This window comes from Manis javanica, chromosome 13, assembly GCF_040802235.1.
Source record: "Manis javanica isolate MJ-LG chromosome 13, MJ_LKY, whole genome shotgun sequence".
Taxonomy (NCBI): Eukaryota; Metazoa; Chordata; class Mammalia; order Pholidota; family Manidae; genus Manis; species Manis javanica.
Genome location: NC_133168.1, coordinates 1,643,246 through 1,664,902, shown reverse-complemented (window position 1 = coordinate 1,664,902; position 21,657 = coordinate 1,643,246). Strand labels below are relative to the sequence as shown.

Here is a 21,657-nt window from a genome sequence, read left to right as displayed (position 1 = left end):
GGACTCGCGCCCACAGAGCTCATCAGCGGTGATTTTGGTGCCAGAACCCAAATCAGATGTCCTCTTGGTTTAGTGCTGTTTTCACTGTCACCTCCTTCTCTAGGCTGCCTGCTTTGTAAGTAGGAATACCTACACAATACTCTCTCTTAAGAAGAAAACCGTATTTGGACTGATATTTTAAAGGCTTTCATTCTCTCAGTAAAAAAGCTGGGCTTTTTTTTGTAAGTAGCATAAACTTTATTGACTAGGTAGTGACTGTTTTTACCCGAGGAGAAGACCAACATGCTCTCTCTCTTCTCTATTTCAAAGCGTGAAGCCATCTCTTCCTGGCTCGCTGCCCCCTCATCTCGACATTCCTGTAAGTGCCGCATCTTCTCCATGAGGGCTTCGACCTCGAGAAAGGGATCGCTCACCTGGGGAGAAAACACAACAACGTTACATGTCAGGTGCAGAGTGGATTTCCCACGTTTTATTTTGTTAAGTCTGTTTCATAAGAATTTTGTTATCTTAACAGAACATAGAAGAAATAGATCTTAGAATTTTAATGTGCATGAATTAATCAAAAACTGAATTATTTGGCCTATTACATATACGGATAAGCAGATTTTATAATATGAGAAAAACGGTTTCAAGAACACATTCTAATATTTTTACTGTATAGATTAGTGATAATGCCATTATTGTCATTGCTCAGTTTGAATTTAAAGCAGAACTGGGTATCTTAAGTTAACTTCTACTTAATTAGTTAAGTCAGATATGCAAAGTATAAGTAGCTTTGCACCAGCTGACCGCATTGGGCATATTGTCAACATATACCTATCACCTTTCAGTTACAGGAATCAGCTCTACCCAATCTGCCAGTTAAAAATGTCCTTACAGGACCACAGTTGTCCACCCGACCTCTGCAAATGGGGCTGGCAGCTGTGACTTGCTGGTCTGACTACAGCAGACACACATGTGGAGCAACAGGTCTGGCACATGAGGACTGAGGACTGGCCGAGCACTTCACACTTCCCTAGCCTGCGGCACCCTTACTGTGAAAGCAGGGTCAAATACATGGAATTTATAGCTTATAAAACGGACGAAGTAAGAAGTCTTAAAACGTTAAATAGCAATGTTCAAATACAAAATTAGTATTGTTCATGATACGAATTTCCTTTGCCAGGAGTGTTATTCTTCCCCTACTCTTCCATTTTTCCCTGGCTGACTCCTTTTGGTCCTCCAGGTACCAGCTTACATGCTGCCTCCAATCTCACCACCCTGATTATTCTCACACAGCACCCTGCTCTTTCCTTCAGAGCACAGGGGAGTTTGTGACTGTTACTGAGTGACGCTGGTTTAATGCCTGCCTTCCTCAGACCAAACCTTCGTAAGGTCAAGAGCCTGTTTAGTTTACAAGTGTATATTCAGAGCTGAGCGCAGTGCCTGGCACATAGTAGACATTGAAGGAATCCTTGCGGCACAATGACTGTCAGGATAACTCTACAAAAGAGACAAGTAGCCTACACTTCCTGTGCTTTATATTTTCATATGATCCTAAGTGTACTTCATTTTCTCCTTGAATAACCTGTTAAAGTTGTTAGGAGTGTAAAAAAATATAAAAGCATTTTATTTTAGTATTAAAATAAGGAATGTATGAGGAATTCTTTCTGGTTTGTTTTTTACTACCTGCATCTGAGAAACTGAGTCAGACACTTGCTATGCACTTGAAGGATCAGCTTTCGGCTCACGGCCAAGTGCCACCAGGCAAGGCTGGAACGTTCCAAGCAGCCAGCGCAGCCCCTGGGAGCAGGGAGCCTGCTACTAGAGAGCGAAAAACTCCTATTATTTCCCTGTTATCTCACTGGAGAGCTAGGCACAGTGAAGCACTTCCCTTCAGCTTTGCACTAAACTGAAGGTGGGGAAAGACAGCACCCTAGCCTCAAGCATCCAGCAGCTCATAAGCCCCCCTTCTGCCGCCTCCTCCCTCTCAGCTGCGTAGATGCTCTGGCCCACACCCGGAGTCAGGGGGCTCGGCAGAGGGTGCAACTGCTGGTGCTGGTCCTTGGAGGCACAGCTCGGTGAGCACCCTTCGAACGGCTTTCCTTCAGGCACTAATCTCACCGTACGTAAACGCTGCCTCTCACTTAGTGCCTGAGAGATGCCAAGAGCTGTACCAGGTCTGTAACCTTTCATTTAGACCTCAAATACCTACGTGTGTGACCTTTATTTAGACATGAAAGAACGTATTCTCAGGTTAGACAACTTGCCCACAAATATTTATGTTAAAGGCAATTCAGCCTGTCCAAATCTGTTTCAAAGGAATAATACAATTGAGAGAACCTGTACAAAGTATTCAAATGGCTGCATTTTCTCTTCAGAAACAAAAAAGAAACCCCTTAAACTTTCACTACAGCAAAAGAAAGAATTTTGATTTACGTACAAGAAACACAATTTCATATAGAAAATTCTACTTGTTCTGATCCATTTCAAAAGAATAACAAAACTGAGAAAATAAGCCAAACTGAAGGAATAGAGGTGAAAAACATTTCAATAAATTTGTATTCACTTTTATATATATGTGTGTGTGAAGTTAAACATAAAGAAGAATTTTAACAGGTGAAATTTTCAGATAAGGCTGATTAAATCTATACATTTAAAAGATGAGGAAGCCAGCTTATTTCTTTTGTGCAAAAGAGAAGAAAAGGCTGTGGCTGGCATCCGAAGTCCCCTCGACCACGTAGCGCTGTTCTCAGGCCCCTCCTCTCGCTGTCGCAGCTGCTCAGTATGAGCTGGCTCTGATGGGGCACACGCGAATGGCTCCTCATCCCAACGCTACCAAAGTGTAACCTCCTAGAGGACCTTAACAATTTCTGTACATCTCTTAGCACTAAGTGGTGATGGGCACTTGGAGGCAGTCAATGAGTACTTGCTGAATGAACAGGTACAGGGGGTGCCTAATATCTCCATGGATTTAACAGGGTGGCTTTTCTAAGAAGCCAAATGAAAAAATAATATGAAAGCAGTTCATGTGGTTAGTCTTACGGCGATCTTGTAACAAATAACAGATAATTACCGAAACATTTCCTGCAGAGTTGACATGCATCTCATCCATGCTGTGATTGCCATTTGCAATGTCACAGATGCAGTAGTTGCCAACAGAAGGAGGTCTGAACGTGTGGCCACCATCACAGTGAATCTCTGGACTGACCCCACAGCCGAACGTGAACGATGCAAGAGAGTGATAGTGCGTGAGCAGGACTACTGCGTGGACCAGCTCCGCGAGGGACCAGCTGTGCTCTTCGGCTTTTAGAAGTCCCTGAGGGAAAAAAGGAACATATTCTTATACTGGAGTATGCTGTGGGTGATTTAGTTCATCCTGGTATTTAATCTATTAAATACAAGTTTAGTCACCATAAAAAAGCTAGACTGAAATTACAATTCAAGACACACAGAATATGTAGAATTTGCTAATTTTTATGAATATGTATTCACAAATACAACTTAACACAATCAGATGACGATACATTCATGATGATTTTGGTTTCCTGAAATCCTGATTTAAAGATGTAATAGAATGCATTTTGCTTAAAAAGCAGCTGTCATATTTTAGATGCTGGATTATGAACAGCACCAACTATGTTGTTAGTCCAAACTCTCAAACCAAATATAGTAAACGTGTGTTTAAGGTGGAAGCTACTGTATAAAATATGCCTGTGTTTTCATTATCAGGATTCATCAAGGAATTTTTAAGATAGTGATTTAAATAATTTGACTTTGAATATTCCTAAATCATCAAGTTATTTTAAAAATTATGCCCAAGGTAGAGTCTGTAATTCTTCAAAGTCTTACAAACCTATGTCCTTTCTTGCTTTATCATCAATTTTATAATCGTGTATACTTTTGCATTACTAGAAAATACAACAGACATTGTAATAATCATATTCAAATCTTATATCTCCCTAATAATAAGATGCTTCAATTATGTTGCAATAGCTAATATGTTCTATGAAATAGACAAGACCAAAAATATGTTGTATTTTTAAGCACTTCTACTGCATAGTTGGTATGTTTAGAGAATGTCAACCTACTTTTACTCTATTATCTAGTAATTAGAAGAACCAAAAATAACTAGTTTAAGATGGTATTTCTTAAAAATGTCCAACAAGATGCCATTTCACACCTATCAGAATGACTAAAAGGCAGAACACTGATAACACCAAATGCTGGTGCGGTTGTGGAGTCTCATCCACTGCTGGTGGGAATGCAGACTGGTTCAGTTCAGTCTCTTTGTAAGAGACACTTCCGTCTCTTACAAAGCTAAACATAGGCGTACCACATGATCCAGTAATCACACTCCTATTTACCCAGCTGAATGTAAAATCATATCCACCAAAAGCCCTACATATGAATGTTTGTAGCAGCTTTATTCATAACTGCCCCAAACTGGGAAGTAACCAAGATACCTTTCAATAGGTGAATGGATAAATAAACTGCAGTACATCCATATCCTGGAGTATTATTCAGCAATAAAAAGAACTGAGCTGCCAAGCCATGAAAACACACAGAGAAATCTTAAATGCATGCCACAAGCAAAGAAGCCAGTCTGAAAAGGCTACATACTGTATGATTCCAACGATATGGCATTCTGGAAAAGGCAAAACTACTGCGAAAAGATCAGTAGTTGCAGGGAAAGCAGAGAAAGGTGACTGGGGGAGCACGGGATTTTTAGAGCAGCGACTCATATTCTGTGTGTACTGCGGTGGTGGGTGTATGCCAGCGCAAACCCCGAAGAACCACACAACACGCAGAGTGAACCCTGACTAAACAGTACTGTATCGGTATTGGTTCATCAGCTACAGCAACTCTACCAGGCTAACGCTCGATGTCATCACAGGAGAAACTGTGTGTGTCGGGGGCAGAGTGTTGTGGGAGCACAATATGGGAGGCTGTGCTTTCTGTGCCATTTTCTGAACTAAAAAATAAAGTTCACATTTTTTAAAATGACCCCTTAGATGTATTACTTCACTACTTACCTCAATGTGCTCTTTGGTAATAAGCCAAGGTCTATGGGCTAAGACTTTGTTAAGTTCTCCTAGATTCTGCAGTTTCTGAGGGGCATTCTCCAGACCGTTCAGCCACTTCGGGTCCCCACCAACATGGAGGAAATCGTTGACGTGCAGGTTCACCAAGTAGGAGCACTGATGTCTCGCTGCAGCCTTAAGAGGAAACCACAGGATCATTCCAACTACAGTATTAAAATCTTGAAATATGAATCTTTTTTCTTTATAATGGGAAAAATACCCAATTAGGTCTTTGATTAGTATGTTTTCAAATTTTCCATTGACCACAGCAATGAAGTTTTCATGTAGACATTTAAAAAATTCACATACACCATAGGAAGAACCTCAGAAACATCCCAAAAACAAACAAAATATCTGATAGAGTATTTTAACTTTAGAAATTTTATTTATATACCAAGTTTCAGAACCTCAGACTAAGAAATTTCAATGAAGTTGCCAACTATAAAATAATGGAATAATATTTACAAACCATACAATTGTAGCATCATTCATGTCATTACTGTGAGCTATTTATAATAGTGAAATAGATCTTATGTTCTTTATGCTCTTATTTAAGGGAAAATGGTTCTCAACAGTGTGTAAATATGCTTTTTTCTGTTGTGCTAGACAGCACACTCACCGAGGAGGAGGAAGAACAGATACTACCTAATGGGAGCACAGTTAGAACATCAGTATTCACCCCTGCACTTAAAGCATCGACCATCTTCAAAAAAAATTAACAAAGGAGGCAGAAAGAACGTTTACAAACCATTATCCCAATGTAGTGCCGATAATGCAGGGGTAGCGGCCCGTCCATCTGCAGCAGATAGTGCTGAGTTTTAAAGAAACTTTCTAGATACTGTGGGTGAAAAACCATCACTAACGTAATGTTATCCAAACGACCCAAAGCAGCAAAAGAATCTGCAAATAAAGTGTGTGTCTGTGCGTCCTCACTTCCCACCTGGAGAATCTGTAAAAGAGGACAACCATGGTTGCATAAATCATAAATCAGTGTTAAAGGAAGAAAACATGCATGTATCTCATTTAAGTGTCATCTGGAAGCAGATTAAACTTGCCTAGAGAGAGAGGTTATAACTCTGCAAATTTAACCTAACTGGTAGCAAGTTAGGACAGTCACATACTATGCAGCAGGGATAAACAACAAAGGCCGAACATTAAAGGCTACTGCTAGGCTGCTTGCAGACTTGGCCAAAATCCAGATAAAGCAGCAGACTAGATTATCAAATTTGCAGAGCTTGCAAACAGACACTAAAGCCTTTCCTTTTAACAATGCCTTTCCTTTAACAATGTCATACAATCTAAGGGGAACAGCAAACAATCCTTTGAGAACAGCCTAAGAGCCTATAATACTTAGATTTAAAGATCCAGTGTCGCCCCGACACTAGCCTGTGGAGATGGTCAAGACCAAGTAACGCAGCTATGGGCACACCTAAACAATATCTAAATATAAGCAGCTGGAGTCTCACTGGCCAAAAACAAGTCTTACATTTCCTTGATTAAATATGGGTGCTAGAAAAGCGTCATGAAATACTAGAAATCTCTGTAACAGCTTTCTAATCCCATAGATTCACTGCCAAAGCACGGTGATTAACTGTGATCAACTCTGCAAAAACATGTTGACCAACAGCTGTTCAGATGCCAAGATGTGGGTCATGAAAGCTTTTCCTTAAAAGCATACAGTGCACTATGTACTTTCACAAACAACATGCCTCTTTTTCTGGGATGAATCGGCTTGGTCCGTGTCCTAGTGGTCGAGGAATTCTAATTCCAAGTTCCTAGAAAAGAAAATGACACCATCTCAGCCCTGCAGCAGTAAACAACACGAAACGAGGCTACAGGAATGGGAGGGAAAAACAAATAGCTGAACAGACACAGGTTTGTTTTGGTGGGTGGTTTTCACGGCCATGTATACATACCGACTGCTCGGCACTGCAGAGCTGACAACAGCTTATAACACAACTCTGACTAAAAACAATAAAACCTGTTTCACTAAAACCAGAGTTTTGCATAAAGTTCTTGGCAGAAAGTCTAGAACAGAAAGTTCAGCATGTAACAGCCAACCCGTGGACTGTTCGTGATGCAAAATATGACAAATGTGTTTGTACATCCAACACCCAACCCAAGTATCAATTCCTGTGCATCTTAGGAAATGAAATAGCACGAAAACCTCCACCTAGACATCTTACTGAAGAAGTGTAATTATTATTACAATTAGAAAATTAGAAAAGAATTATTATGAAAAATAAAATGTAACTATTTAAATCCACAAAAGCAAAAGTACTGCAGGGCATGTTTTCTCTGTGGTTGAGTAAAACTATTTTGGATAATTTTGTAAGTTTGTTTTTTACTTACACGGTGTCATCAACTTCACTTATACTTTAGAGAAGCTAAACCATTAAGAAATGGTTTCCTGCCTTTTAACATAGTGAGTCTAGAATCCTAGACCTGGAATCTAGAATCCTATACTTTATGTGGGTGTGGTTAACAAAAACTGATGACCTCCTATTAAGGATTCCATCTTTCCCCCCCATACAGAGTACTTAAAGAAACAAACTTAATATAATTCAACCTCATTTTTTTTGAGCCTCACGTCCTATTAGTCTCTACAAAACCAAAAACAATTCATCCTAGAGTTTACACAACTAAATATTAACCTTTTCTTTCACAAATATTATTTTCACCCTCTCCCTACTGTCCCCAAAAATCCTTTATGATATAAACCAGATGATTTCCTTTTAAAGAAAAAAAAAAGGCCAGGGAAGTAGACAGAGGAGGACATGTGGCAGCAATTCAAGAAATCTAGTCTAAGTGAGTGAAGACCTTTTGAGCAGAAAGGATTTTCAAACATTAAGCAGGCAGGACAAATTGAAGAAACTTTATTAGGAAAACTCAAGATTCAGAGTCAAAGTAGGCTATATATTTGCAACTAAATCTACAAAATAATTATGTATATTCTATAATGAAAATAATCTTGTATTGGAGATAGGTGATTTCTTACTCTGGTTCACACTTACACTGAATAAAGACAGTAATGTTCTAATAACCATACCTCAGGCACTCAATTCACTGGTCTGGTCATGTATGTGTCTCAACTTTAATATCATATAATAAATGCAAGAAAAAAAAACACATTCCTGCAATTTAATACATTATCTTGGCACAAATGTAGCCATATACATAAAATGATGACTATTCACGTAACTGCTGAATTCAGATCCAGTTACATATATTTCAAACATAATATATATTAGGCAAAATTTTAAGGCTACAATCAATATGTACCCCTTCTGAGTTTTTTTTTTACTATCTTATTTAAACAAAATGCATTTTAGGAAAACCTATTTCAAGGGATTTTTCATTTTATACCTAAGAGACACTATTCTTGGGAATTCAGTATATTAAAAAGTGGCATTTCAAATGGGATAAAATGGTTATTCAACAAATGATCATGATACAACTGGATAACCACTCAGAAAAAAGTGAACTTAGAGCCCTAAATCATACTGTATTCCACAATAAATCAGGGCTAAGTATTTAAGAAAAACAAAAAACATTACAATACTAGGAGAAAACACTCATGAAGTGGAGGAGTTAGGCCTAAGAATGCCACAAAACCCAGAAGTCATAAAACATAAGATTGATACATTTAATGACATAAAAGTAAAGACTTTCTTTCACATGGGAAAAATAAACAAAGTCTAAAGTAATCTTACTGGGAAATGTACTTGCAACTCAAACAGAGAGCTAAATTTCTTTAATACACAAAGACTCCCACATCAATAAGAGAAACCCCAACTTGACAGAAAAATGAACAAAGGACGTGGACAATTCAAAGAAAAGGAAATAGAAATGGCTGAAAAATGATCAATACTCATAATAAAACTGCACTGAGATACCAATTTTCATATAAAAGACTGCTTAAAACCAAAAGGTTTGATAATAGGCTGTGTAGGAGAGGGGGTTGATGAATAGTCATTTACTGCTTATATGTTTCTGATGGGAGTGTTCTGAAGTAAGAGGAAAGAGAAATATATAAGGAGTAAGGAGCATAAATGACTACAACCTTTAGGGAGGGCAATTTGCAATACTGATAAAATTAAAGACACATACCCTTTGAATCAACATCCTAAATGTTAACCCCTATACTCATATATGTGAAATATATGTAAAATGATAATAAATGCAACTAATAATATAAGAAACCTAAGTGCTCATCAACTATTTCAATAGGTTTAGTATGACCATAGCCTAGAACAGCATGCAGTCCTTACAAATAATGAAGTAATTCTATATGGCTTGGCTTTAAAAGATTCCTAAGATACACTATGTGGGGGGAAAAGAGCAAAGTGCATAGTATGTATCTATTATGTTACTATGTCTAAGGAGAGGGGGAAAAAAACCCTAATGCCATTTTCAGGACTTTATCCGACAAATACAATAGAAGCATGTGGGTGATATATATATTTTTTCTTTCTTTTTCTTTTTTAATGAGACCAGATTGATACTACATGGCCATCAAAGAGGGTAAATTATATTATTTTGGTTTTGTTTCTATACCGAATACACAGTATATATATCAAACTACCATCAAACAATAGCCTTACAATTCCAATAAAGTGGCTATTAATGTTTCAGAAATGGAATATTTTCCTACATGTATGGTAAGGGTCTTATGTAATTCTCAAGTCTTTCAAAGTCCATCCATGCAGCCGAAGTCAGTAGCAATGTCGCTGTCACTCTTTCCTCCTTTCCTTGCCTTCTGGGTTCCTTTAGCAATACATTCTTCCAGAGTGGAAAGCTCTGTGTTTTAAAACAGGATATTAAGAAGAAACAAACATTTTTGGCAACCAATCGCAGGCCTATTATGCTAATAATTCACACTCATTCCTTGATGAGACAACAGTCTGGCAAGGAAGCTGGGAAGAGAGGAATAGAAAAACCGAAGGATGGAAAGATGGAAAGGAGTTTCTGACATTCAAGACTCCAATTTCATTACAGGCAGACCTCAGAGATACTACGAGTTCAGTTCTAGACCACTGCAAAAATGTGAATATCGCAATAAAACAAGTCAAATGTTTTGGCTTCCCACTGCATATCAAGATATGTTTACACCACACTGTAGTCTATTAAGGGTGCAATGGCATGTGTAAAACAATGTACATACCTTTATGAAAAAATACTTTATTGCTAAAAATTGCTAGCCATTGTCTGAGCTTGCAGCAGGTTGTTATCATGGGTCACAGGTCACTGTAGCAAATATGATAAAAAAGTTTGAAATATTGTTGAGAATTACAAAAATGTGACACAGAGTGACAAAGTGAGCAGATGGAGCCATTGGACTCTTGGGAAAATGGCACCAACAGGCTTGCTCCGCCCAGGGCTGCCGCAAACCTTCAATTTGTGAAAAGCGCAGTATCTGCGAGCGCAATAAAGTGAAGCGCAGCAAAACAAAGCACGCCTGTATTTTACCCAAGGACAGTTCTCGTTAAATGATTTTATCCGGCTCACACCGGGAGTACTAGCAAACTGAAGAAATCGTGTGATGTTTGTGCCATTCCGTATAAGCAGAAAAAGAAATGGTAGGTGGGGAAAGAGAGGAAGTGAAAGAAAAGATTTGGGGGAGGGGTGGGAGATGGACAGATGTTTAAAAATCAAGTCTTTCCCAAACAGAAAGGTAGGCTAAGACCACTATCATGGGAAATAAAGCTGCTCCAGACTCGCATCAACTTATCCTGTAATTGAAGGCTAGACTCAAAGGCGGTCTTCTGTTCTCTTTCTTAAAGGACTCGGTACAGGAGAGGGATACAGACCATAATGTGATCTTTTCTACTTTCTCTTATGCACAAGAGAAGACAAAGAGTTGATCTGGGTGCTCTTGAGGGACTGTGAGATTGCATTCCAATCTATCCTATCCTATATATATATATATATATATATATATATATAAGGTGAATATTTAATAAATTATATATGATACATGGTATCTGTGATATATATATATTTTATATAAATACATACAATTTGAACTCAACAACTGTAGCTCAGTCGGGATTACTGATAGAGGAGATGGGGAGGTGAATCCTGCGAGTCCAATTCTGGAGTTGTTCTTAAGTATTACTCTTTTGAGCCTCCTTAAGCGTTACTGATACCTGAAGGTATACCTTTCAGATACCTCTGTTATTATGCAACAGTATTCTTGGTTTCTAAAAGGTTAAAAGTTACAATTTTCTGGAAAACTCATTTTTGAAAGGCTTCTGTCCCAGTCACATGACAAATTAGATACTACTCTAGCAGGTGTTGATCAAAAAAGGCACTGCAGGTCTTCAGTGGGGTGAAGCCAAACTAAATGCATTTCATAACTTCCAAAAGGTTACTTCAGGTGTGCATTCATCTGTAGCTGTAAGAAACTGAATTGCAGGCTTTGAACAAATTGTGACCAGTCCAGATTCTAGGAGTCAGAACTGCCGACAGCAAACGGCCTTGTTTAAAAACCAGATGTAGATGCTAATCACAGCACTTACCTCACAGGCTCTTGACGAAGGTGTGGCTGGAAAAACTAACATGGGAACTTACAGCGCTCTCCTTTCAACAATCCTCCTAGTCAGCATCTTTGAAAGGGAGAGCAACAGTCTCTGCTACCACGGCTGCAAATCTCTGACACAATGTTTCTCCTTTAGTAATACTAAGAATTAATTTTCACAAGAGGAAAATTCTTAGCAAATGTTGACAGTATCACAGAAAGACTATGTATTGTATCACTGTATGAATCAGTGTTTGTGTACTCAAAGTACGGTTCTAATCATACTTTTCAAATGTTAAAGGAACATTTATGGGAAAGAATGAACAACTTGCTACAAATGCAAAATGAAAGCCTGTGTTAGCTTATGGTGATTACCTACTTGCAAAATTAGTTGACAAGTAAAAAAATCAGATTGTTTGAATAATTTAGTTTTTCTTACTGAACTTGGTGCTTTAAAAAAACTGTCCAGGTATTTTAATACTGATAACCACAACACCGATATTTTGACTTAAAAAAAACTACAAAACCAGTATGTGCTTTTGGAAACACATTTCAACATGGCAAAGATAAACTGTGTAAAACCAAGTTCCTGTCCCGCTCTCCATTCCTAAGGAGAATCACAGCCTATAGCTGAGTGCTGACATTTTGACATTCAAAACTTTTAGAGATGAAGAGATCTACAACTGTTATAAAGACATACTCCTACTAAAACAAAACTACTAGTGCTTCTTTTAAAATTGTTATTAACCCCATTAGGGAATTTAGAAATAGTGAAAGTTCAGGTACCTCTTTTCCCAGTATCTGGTCTTCTATGAAATATATTCTAGAAAAATAAAAACTCATTGACTTCAAAGCATTGGGTATGTAAGGCTCACTTGGGCTGGATTTGTGCCCTGCGCTTCAGTCAGGAGTTCCATTCCTGGAAAGTGTTCAATGTAAAAGCACCAGGGAAGAAGATTGAAATTTGAAAGAGTCACGTGACGAATTATTTTGTAAAGCGAATGGCTTCCCTATAAAGCATCACTTACTGATTTATTTCCCCATGTGTTGGATGTGTTAAAAATAAAATACCACTACAAAGCTTCCTGGTTTCCTAAACACAACCCCACAGGCACTGAAATCAACATGCGGGCTAATATGTATGTACATGGCTATCCTTAAAAGATTTCAGATCTGCGCAAGAACCAGGATTCTGCACACACATACCACCAGAAATAACAGATCTTTCCAGGCACAATGACTGGGGCTCACTTGTACTCAAAATGAGAAAAGACCTGTTACGGCCTGCAAACAGAAACTGTAAATGACAGTTCAACACTTTCACACTGTTTTCTCTCTTCGGTAAACTTTCCAAAGCAACAGTTACAACAGATTTTTTTTCTTTTTTAGGTTGCTGTATTATAAATGTGGAACATATTATTTACCCATGAATGTTAAAATCTAGAAACGTGTTTGGTGCTCGGCAACACTTTCATGCGAAAGCGTCCTCATTTAAGTTTATATTAATATACGTGGTACACTGGCAAGGAGGCCCCCTTTCCAGAACATGTGTACGTAATACCAACACCGGGTCGCTGTGCTGCCAAGTGCTGCGGAGAAATTAGATTTCCTTGAACTGAGGCCATTCTTAAAACATCCCGATTTCAATCCAAATTTTAATTACTTTCCCTCCACTTGCTCCCCGGCCACCTTTGTAATAAAAGCCTTTTAAAGATTCCTATTTTAGTTAAGGTCGCATTAGTCACTTTCAAACGGTGGCCACCGCAACCTCATAGGAAAATACAAGATATTACGACTTGGTGGCTCTCTCCTGGGGCCAGTCCCGGCTGCAAGGGGACGCTTAGTGCCACGAGTCGTGCTGGCGGGCGCCCCGGGGCGGCGGGACCACCGGCCAGAGGCTTTCCGCTGCCTTTCCACGCAGGACGCAGGGGACCTGCCGGGCCCGACGCGGAGGGACGGGGCCGCCGGCCGAGCGGCGGGACGCGCGCAGGCGCCGCCGGAAGGACCGCGGCAGCATCGCCGGCCGCGGCCGGGGCCCAGGGACGCTAGGGAGGGCGCCCGCCCGCCCTGGGCCCGTCCACTTGAGCGCAGCCCCGCCGGGACGCAGCGGGAGGCGACGCGCTCCCCGCGCCCCCCAGGCCGCCCGCCTGCCCCTCGCGCGGTACCTCGTCCGGCGCGCGGCCCCCGCCGCACTGCCGGCAGCCCAGCAGCTCCGAGACGGCCAGCGAGGCCGTGTACGCCTCGTTCGCGGCGGCGGCCAGGCGCATGTCGGCGCGAGGACAGCGGACCGGCGGAGAAGCAGCGGCGGCGCTGAGGTAGCGAGCGCGGGGCGGCCGCCGGGCTCCGGGCTGCAGCGCCTCAGTCAGCGGGGACGCGGGGGCGGCGCTGCGCGAACAAACAAGCCGAGGCCCCACCCCCTCCGCCATGCCGTCATCCGGACGGGCGCCAATGAGAGCCCGCGGCGCCGCGGCGCCCCGCCCCCTCGGCGCGCAGGGGCGGGCGTTGCGGGCCGACGGACGCGGCGGAGCCTCCCGGAGAGCCGATTCCCGGTTCGTCCGGGCGGGCAGCGTGCCGTCGGCCTCAGGGAGCGGTCCCTTTCCCTACGCCCCGAGCGCAGCCAGCCTCCAGGCCGACCCGACCCCCGGAGGGGCGTTCGCCTCCTGCACTAACGGTCGCAAGTGCCCCCCTCCCGCCCCAGCACTGCCGCCGCAGGCCGAGCGGGCCGCGAGCGCAGGCGTGCCCGGCCCGTAGGCAATGGAAGCTGGTGTTGGGAAGCGGGGTACAAAGTGTAGCGCAAGCCCTGGCGGCAGGCTCTGAATTCTCTCTAACCAAGTGGAGAATTTAAAATTTCTGATGTTCCCTCATAAGCGCCCTGGGTCCTAAAGAAAGAGTTTTTTTCAGCACTCTGGACTCTGACGGGGAACTTGGGAAAATACAGGTCGTAAAGGAGCACAAACAGATGACACTGTTGGGTCCGGAACGCGCATCTCTCAAGTCCTGTGTCCTCTTGTTTCCTAACATGGCTCTAGTACTTAAAAATAATTAACTCCCGAATTAGATCTCTTTTTGCATGTTCCCCTTGTGTTTTCAAAAGCTTACACGCTCAGGTTAAAAAAACAATTGGAACGTTTTGGCAGAAAGAAACAAGTGGGGTTTAAATCAATAAGTACCGACAGACACAGAACCAGCTCTCATAGTGAAAGTAAGTCTCAGTCTCGGGGGTGAAGTTACAATGCCTCAGAGAAAACCGAGTTACTCTTGTAGCTCAAACTCATTTTAAAAGAAGCAGGTTAAAATGGTAGCTTTTCATTTTTCTTCTTCAGAGCAGATAAATATTACATGTTTTCACACACTGCTCTTTTAAATTGCTAAGGCCACTTATTACTGGTCAAGACAAGCAATTTGGGGTTAATATTAACACAGAAGAAAAGGCATCCAAGCACCCTTCCCCTGAGGACAGCCACAAAAACAAACGGTGTAATCAAATGCCCACTCAGCCACAAACAAACAGGCAAAAATAAACCCAGGAAATCATCCAATGTGCAGCAATAGCACATACCCTCCAGAGTAAACTGACTGTAGATGAGTAACCTGGAAACGAAATGGGCTTAACGTATGAGGTTTGTGGGCTATACAGCTCGTTACATAATGAGAGAAGCATGTGCAAATAATGATTCCGGTTCTAGAAGAGTTGAGCTGCAGATTTTATTTTCTGGAAGGAATAAAACAGTGGGGTTAGTTGTCTAGTAGGGGATAACCTTGTTTGCGACATTAAAATTATGTCATTTGGAAAATGGAGAATGCTTACCTACTTGTTCAGTAGAGGTACGGGGAAAGCATACATTTAGTTAACCCAAAAATGGTTTTCAAAAATTAAATGCAAATTAAAGCTGCAAACTAAATATATATGGTAATGTTTGATATGTAGTGCTTGATAGATACTTGTTGAAGAAACAGATAATGAAATTATCTAGGAAGTTATAGGAAGTTCCACATAATGATTCCTTTTTTACCCCCAGAAAATTTCAGTTCCTTTTGATGCTGCCTTATATAAAAAGAAAAAGATTTTGACATGTTCTAATTCAGTGCTTTACCCAGGCTCTTCAAGTCATTAAATGTCAAGACTGCTTTATGGTCTCCTTAAAGAATGACTTAAGTTCTTCAAAGAGTACTAATTTCTACTCTTTTTGATGGAGCAGTACTGTGAATTTGTCACTATTCCGCAACATAAAAAAGCTGCCTCTAAATACAGTAACAAAGAATCCCAACAACTGTATCGACCTACAAATATCACTGTGTAGATTTCACTTCTGGAAATGTTTTTTTCTAAATCAATCAATAAAAAGTTTGTATTTTCCAAAAATTTCACTTCATGAATGTCCTAAGGGTGCTTCTCCTAATGAACCCCTCGTGCTAGGCATGTTAAAGGTACACAGTAAACATCTGCTAAAGAGGGAACATGCTGAGCACGGAACAGCAATTGGAAAGGACTCATGCTTTTGATATTTACACCACAGCTCACCATTATAGGCCAGCAGCTATTTTACAAAGTCTGCTGTTTAAACATTTTATTTCAACATTTTATTTCTTCTGGTTAGATTTCTGGCAGCTAATCCAAGAAGTAGTAGTAATTCTGAAATATTTTCATTCCTCTAAAAAATGTTTTGGTAAATACAGTTTGTATCAAAGTGAGGTTTTTGCACCTGTCATGAGTTGAGTGATAGTCTCAACTTTAAATTTTCTCAAGAACAAGCTAATACACACATGAAAAACCAGAGTGGAGTCAAATGGCTTGATCTGAGTGGAGAACTACGAAACAGTGGAGAGTCAGCGTGGAGCGGTGGTTCAGAACCGGCCTCCTGTAGGGGCTGGGGTGTAGCGGATCAGTAGGGAGGCCTTCCAAGAAAATCACAGGGAGGCTGTGAGGCAGTACAGACAAGAGTTCTAAGCAAGGAAACCAGCGTGTGCAAAGGCCCAGAGGCAGGGGAGAGAGTGAGAGTGGCCCATTAGGAAAGCTGATAAAGCAAGTTCACTGGGTCTAGAGTGGTGCATACAGAGAGTAATGGATAGAGTTTGGGTAGCAAAAGATGAACAGTAAGAAGGGACCTTGTTCAAGATTCATTAAGGAACATAAACTTCATTCTTGAGAGTACTGTGGAGTTACTGAAAATTTTAAAGAGTAGAAAAACACCCAATTTGCATTTCAGCTAAGATTTAGAAAACTATATTGGAAAGGGCAAAACTAGGGGCAAGGAGATGAGTGTGGCAGGCTGTTGGGCAGTTCTGACAGGACAAGAAGGTGGTCTGAAGAACAATGGGAATGAAGCAAAGAATAGGGATGAAGGTGGACTTTCTCCAGCATAAGTTTCTTGAGAAAGGAAATCATGCTTCATACTCTTATTTTTGAAATTGAGGCAATAAATCTCAAATTATCTGCTCTCCTACCCAAGCAGCTCCCCTAAATTCATTAGGCATGAAAAAATATAGTCAATTCTTGAAAAAGAATATATTTTTGATGGAAAGAATACTAATTACGCCAAAGGCATAATCACACTTTCAAGGACCACATATTAAACCTTGAATCTTCTCATTAACCAAAGGAATCACATGAAAGTATTATACATCTGTGGATCTCTGCATTAGAATCAGTTATTTAATAATTGGTTAGAAAACATACATAGCAATGTTTCAGCCATTAAATCAAGGCAGAGTGGGAGGGGGATTTGTTACATTTATGTGGCTTAAGCATTCTTGAAAAATGCCCCACTGTCATTTAAAACATTTTATTTAGAATGAATGCTGGTTTATAAGACTACTGCTTACTAATTTTGTCAAGGTTTTTCTCTTCCAGCTGTTATCTTCCTGTTTTTATATAAAGCTTGTCTGCTAAGCACTTTTTTCCTTTCAGACGTCATGTTTTGGGTACACTGAGATCCTTTAAGCACTGAACTTTAATTTTATATTGTTCTCTTATTTGTCCTCTACTTTTTTCACTTCTTCAATGTAATTTGTAGAACTTTATTACTTGTAAAGGAGCAAGAATGTTGACAAATCTCTCTTTTAGGGTTTCTTCTTTTATAAATGCAGTTTTAAATCCCTTCATAGGGTTGTAGAAACATAGGCTATCCCTCATATTTGTAAATAAGCAGTATTCCAAACAGTGTCAGTGGTTTTAAATTAGAAAATCACTTTCCCCCAAAGAATAAAACTGTTTAATCATGGTCAGGTTTTCAGGCCAAAAATAAGACCAGTAGCTATCAACTCCTGTAAATCAGACACTAGGCACTTTACAGGTCTAAGGCAGATATGATTATTTCTATTTTACAAATTTGAAAAAAAAAAATTAATGTATGAGTAACTCATCCAAGGGTATAGAAGTAGGAAAACACAGCCTGGGATTAGAACTCAGGTCTGTCTGAGTCCCAAGCAGCAACAGCTGCTGTTAATGAATATTTAAAAATTTTTGGTAACTATGTATTGGCCTGAGTTCTTGATTCTGAGGACAAGAAACAAGAGCAGGAAGGAAGAAAAATGTATCTCCCTTGTGTACACTCAGGGTAAAATTTGCTTAAAACAAGTCATGGAGTGGGTGATCTCGCTTCCCAATGGCTTCGCTCCTGTTTACCCCCGTCGCTCTCAGTGCCCCTCCCCAGGTCTTCCCTGACTATGACGGTGTGACTCAATGCTCCTTCACCATGTAACAGACCTGCGTCCACCTGACCTCCTAAATGCTCCTCGTATTACCCCTATTCCTAATGCTCTTACAGTAACTGGTAGATGTTAGGAAGAAAGCCGGCTTCTTAAATTAAGTCACACTATGATTTGAGGGGCTGACCTCTCATACCATTTCTCTGGTCTGTCTCTGCAGAGAGTGCCATAAAACCGGACTGTCTGTCTTTTTTGTTCACTGCTGTACTTCTAATGCCCCAGTGCCCAGCACACAGTGGACACATAGTGGACCCTCACTAAGTATGTACTGGATGAAGGAACTCCACTGAGGATGTTTCCATTTAAAGAAAAAAAGAAGCTTAACTTAATTGAAAGCTTAATAACGAATTTCAAATTCAATATTCAGTTTATAAAGATCTGGGCCAACTAGACAAACATCTCTGGAGGCTTCAGGGCCACTATATAGGCAGGCGGCCTCTGCCTGGGAACCGTTCAGTCCTTGGGTTCGGCTCTGCTAAGCAACTTGCGTGTTTCACAGTCTCTCTCCAGGTTCTCCGTGGGAACCCACAGATATTCTCAAGCCTCGGCAGATTCTTCTGTTTGCCTCCTGCACTACCAACACAGCTGTGTCGGTTCAGGCCATGGTACGGGGGGCCAGAGGGGCGCTTACAAGTCAAATACAGCCCCCACCCCACCGTTTGACAAGACTGATGAACATTTTCAAGCAAGTTTAGCCTTAAACTTCCTCAGGCCTAGCTATAGTGAGATGACAGGAAAGAAAGTATCTGTTGAGAAATCAAAGCTAAATGGGAGATTCATTCAGAAACATTCCAACGTTTAGAGGCTGATTACTTTCCAGCATCACTGTTGAGTTATTTAAATAAAAAGGAAGGGGTTTAATGGAATAGGATGAGGTTCAGGAAAAAGATGAGCGTAATAGGAAATTGGGAGTCAGGACTTTATCTCATATGTTCTTAGGAGCTACTGACATTTGAAAGGAGAAAAAGAAATTGTACAAAAATGAAGAAAGGTTACCAAAGATACTAAATACACAACTTAACTTCAGTTAGAAAATGTTTTCTCTGACTATGCAAATATAATTTTTAAAGTAGATTTTGAGGGGTTGAATTTCACCTGTACCTAAAACATCTGAGAAAATACTTCTTAAATTCTCAAAGTATGGGCGCAAGACCACAACTGGTCTTAATATGTAACCTCTAATTTTAAATCCAAGAAATATATTAGTCTAGCATAATATACAAAATTACCTCTTCAAAATAGATTAAAACTAAGTCTACTACCTTGAACTTATCCTGAGCTCACACTGTTGATGGAACTGAACTCTCAAGTATCTATTTCCTTTATAAAACAGGATTTGGGGGAAGGGGCAGGGGGAGCTGAATTTACCCATGGTTAAAGTGTTTAGGCTAAATACATATTTATGAGTCATTAATCATTTCTGAATTTTGAATGTTTTATTCATACTAAAGATCATTTTGATTCAAAGAAACAAACCTCTTATGATGGTATACTGAAATCTTTAAATCAGGTTACTTGTTTATAGCAGCCAGCCTGACCCTTCCTTCTGTCGGCGCCTTCTCCCCACCCCATGATAACTACAACCAAGTAATGAACAGAATTCTGCAATATGTGCTTTTCTTACATAGCTCAAAGAACCCCCACTCAGGTCCTTTGTGATAATCTTGAGCTCTAGTCCTTTAATCCTTTAAATCACCCTTTTTTTTCTTTTGCCTCTTTCTGACATCTCTTGTTTTCCAAGAGGGTATTACGTGGTAGATCCTTAGCCTGGTCACAAAGTACAAGGCCACATCTAGAGACTCCTTGCATGTTATTAAGCATCTTAGAAATAAAATGCAGTTCACTGAACTTTCCCATCTGTTCTTCTGCCCTCCCAGATCCTTTCTGTGCTCTGTGGGCCATTATCCCCTTGCCCAGAGAGTGTGGGGGCATTCAGGGCATTGTAGTTCAGCAAATAAAGATGTTTAGTTGTTCTTCTCACTATTATCTTTCTGTTTGGCTAAAAAATACTCAACAAAAAAAAAGGGATAATGCCACTTTGGAAGTTATGTTTTTCACATGAGCTTAAGTTTGACCAAAATTCAAGATCATTTCCTTTGTAGTGAAAGAAAATCTGGTTTTCCTAATTATTGGCAAGTTGAGAAATACTAAAATAGGGTTTTATGCAGACAGTACAAATTGGAGAAGGTATTCTCTTAATTTATTGAAACTCTAATTTAAAAAATATATTTTGTGCATGGGAGATGTACACTAAGATTTGTGCATCTTATTGCATGTACAATAGAAACATTTTTTAAATCAGTAGATTTATTGAACAAAAAAATATATTTTGGCCTAGGTTTATGTGTGGATGTCAGTGCTATTATTTTAGCAATTAACAGAAATCTTACTATTATGTAACTACTTAGCATTCAATTTCCTAAATCCTATAAACAAGCAGAAATATCTTAATTTGAGATTGGGTGCCTATTTTATTTAGACTTAAGTTTGAGACTCTGTTAGGAAGCGTTAAGTGGGGAGTCGTCTGATTTGCTGCCCAATTCTACAAAAACACAACACAACAAAAGCCCAGTCCATATCTCTTAACAACCCTCTCGTTTCAGTCCCCTCAAATTTAAAATGAAGGGCAACTGAATTTCATGATCTCTCAAACTTTCATTTCAGCTCTAAAGTTCTACACTGTTAATATAATTCCTAGATTGATAGTATTTATACGAGTTACATGCTTTAAGCTAACTAGACCCTGACCTCCTACCCAGGCTTCTTTGCACATTACTGGTGGTTTTCAGGTTGTATTTCTTATGATTCATTCCTTCTGATTTTTTAGAGTTATATGAAATATCAGAGTTGAGCTTCTTTTCAAGGTAACCTGCAAAATGTACATAAAGATTAAATGAATTGAAACACCACCTAAGTAATAACATGTTGCCTCTAATAATTCAGTTACTGGATTAAATAAAGCCTCTTCCACCATCTCTGTGAGCGCATGTTTGGACACTCTCGTGAATGTGTCTGTGATTAGGAAGAGTACTGACAGTGTGTTTTAGCCTTTTAAAAACTTCATGCCTATCTGCATCTGTCTGAGGAAAATTATAGGACCGAGTGGACTGCTGTAGCACCGGGTCCTCTGCTGTGTGAATCCAGATTTCCTTGATATTATGCACATGAGAAAATACAGAAATAATACTGTAACTATAATCCATAATCCTTAATTTCAAATTTGCTCAAAGCATAAAATAGCTTCATTGTTCTCCCAGAATTGTCTTGATAACTAGTTGAACTTTATTTGAACTTAAAGACATCATTTATTAACAAAATGCCAGTTTTAGATATTGGATGTACCAGAATTCTGATAGTATCTAAAAA

At 40.0% G+C, this 21,657-nt stretch overlaps 1 protein-coding gene across 4 annotated transcripts in view; it reads right to left on the bottom strand.

Annotated features, from left to right (window-relative positions):
- Window positions 1–21,657, bottom strand: part of SESN1 (sestrin 1) — a 73,188-nt gene that overhangs the window by 6,486 nt on the left and 45,045 nt on the right. The window contains exons 1-7 of one of the 4 annotated variants that reach the window (XM_037012237.2): window positions 13,749–13,869; window positions 9,718–9,863; window positions 6,773–6,838; window positions 5,812–6,012; window positions 5,016–5,198; window positions 3,056–3,298; window positions 266–413 (exon numbers count right to left, since the gene is read on the bottom strand). In XM_037012237.2, the coding sequence (XP_036868132.1) occupies window positions 266–413; window positions 3,056–3,298; window positions 5,016–5,198; window positions 5,812–5,919 (682 nt within the window). In that variant the 5' untranslated portion in view covers window positions 5,920–6,012; window positions 6,773–6,838; window positions 9,718–9,863; window positions 13,749–13,869. Of the gene's footprint in view, window positions 1–265; window positions 414–3,055; window positions 3,299–5,015; window positions 5,199–5,811; window positions 6,013–6,772; window positions 6,839–6,979; window positions 6,999–9,717; window positions 9,864–13,748; window positions 13,957–21,657 lie in introns of those variants that run through there. The other 3 variants (XM_037012236.2, XM_073220824.1, XM_017644708.3) reach the window with 3 other exon arrangements.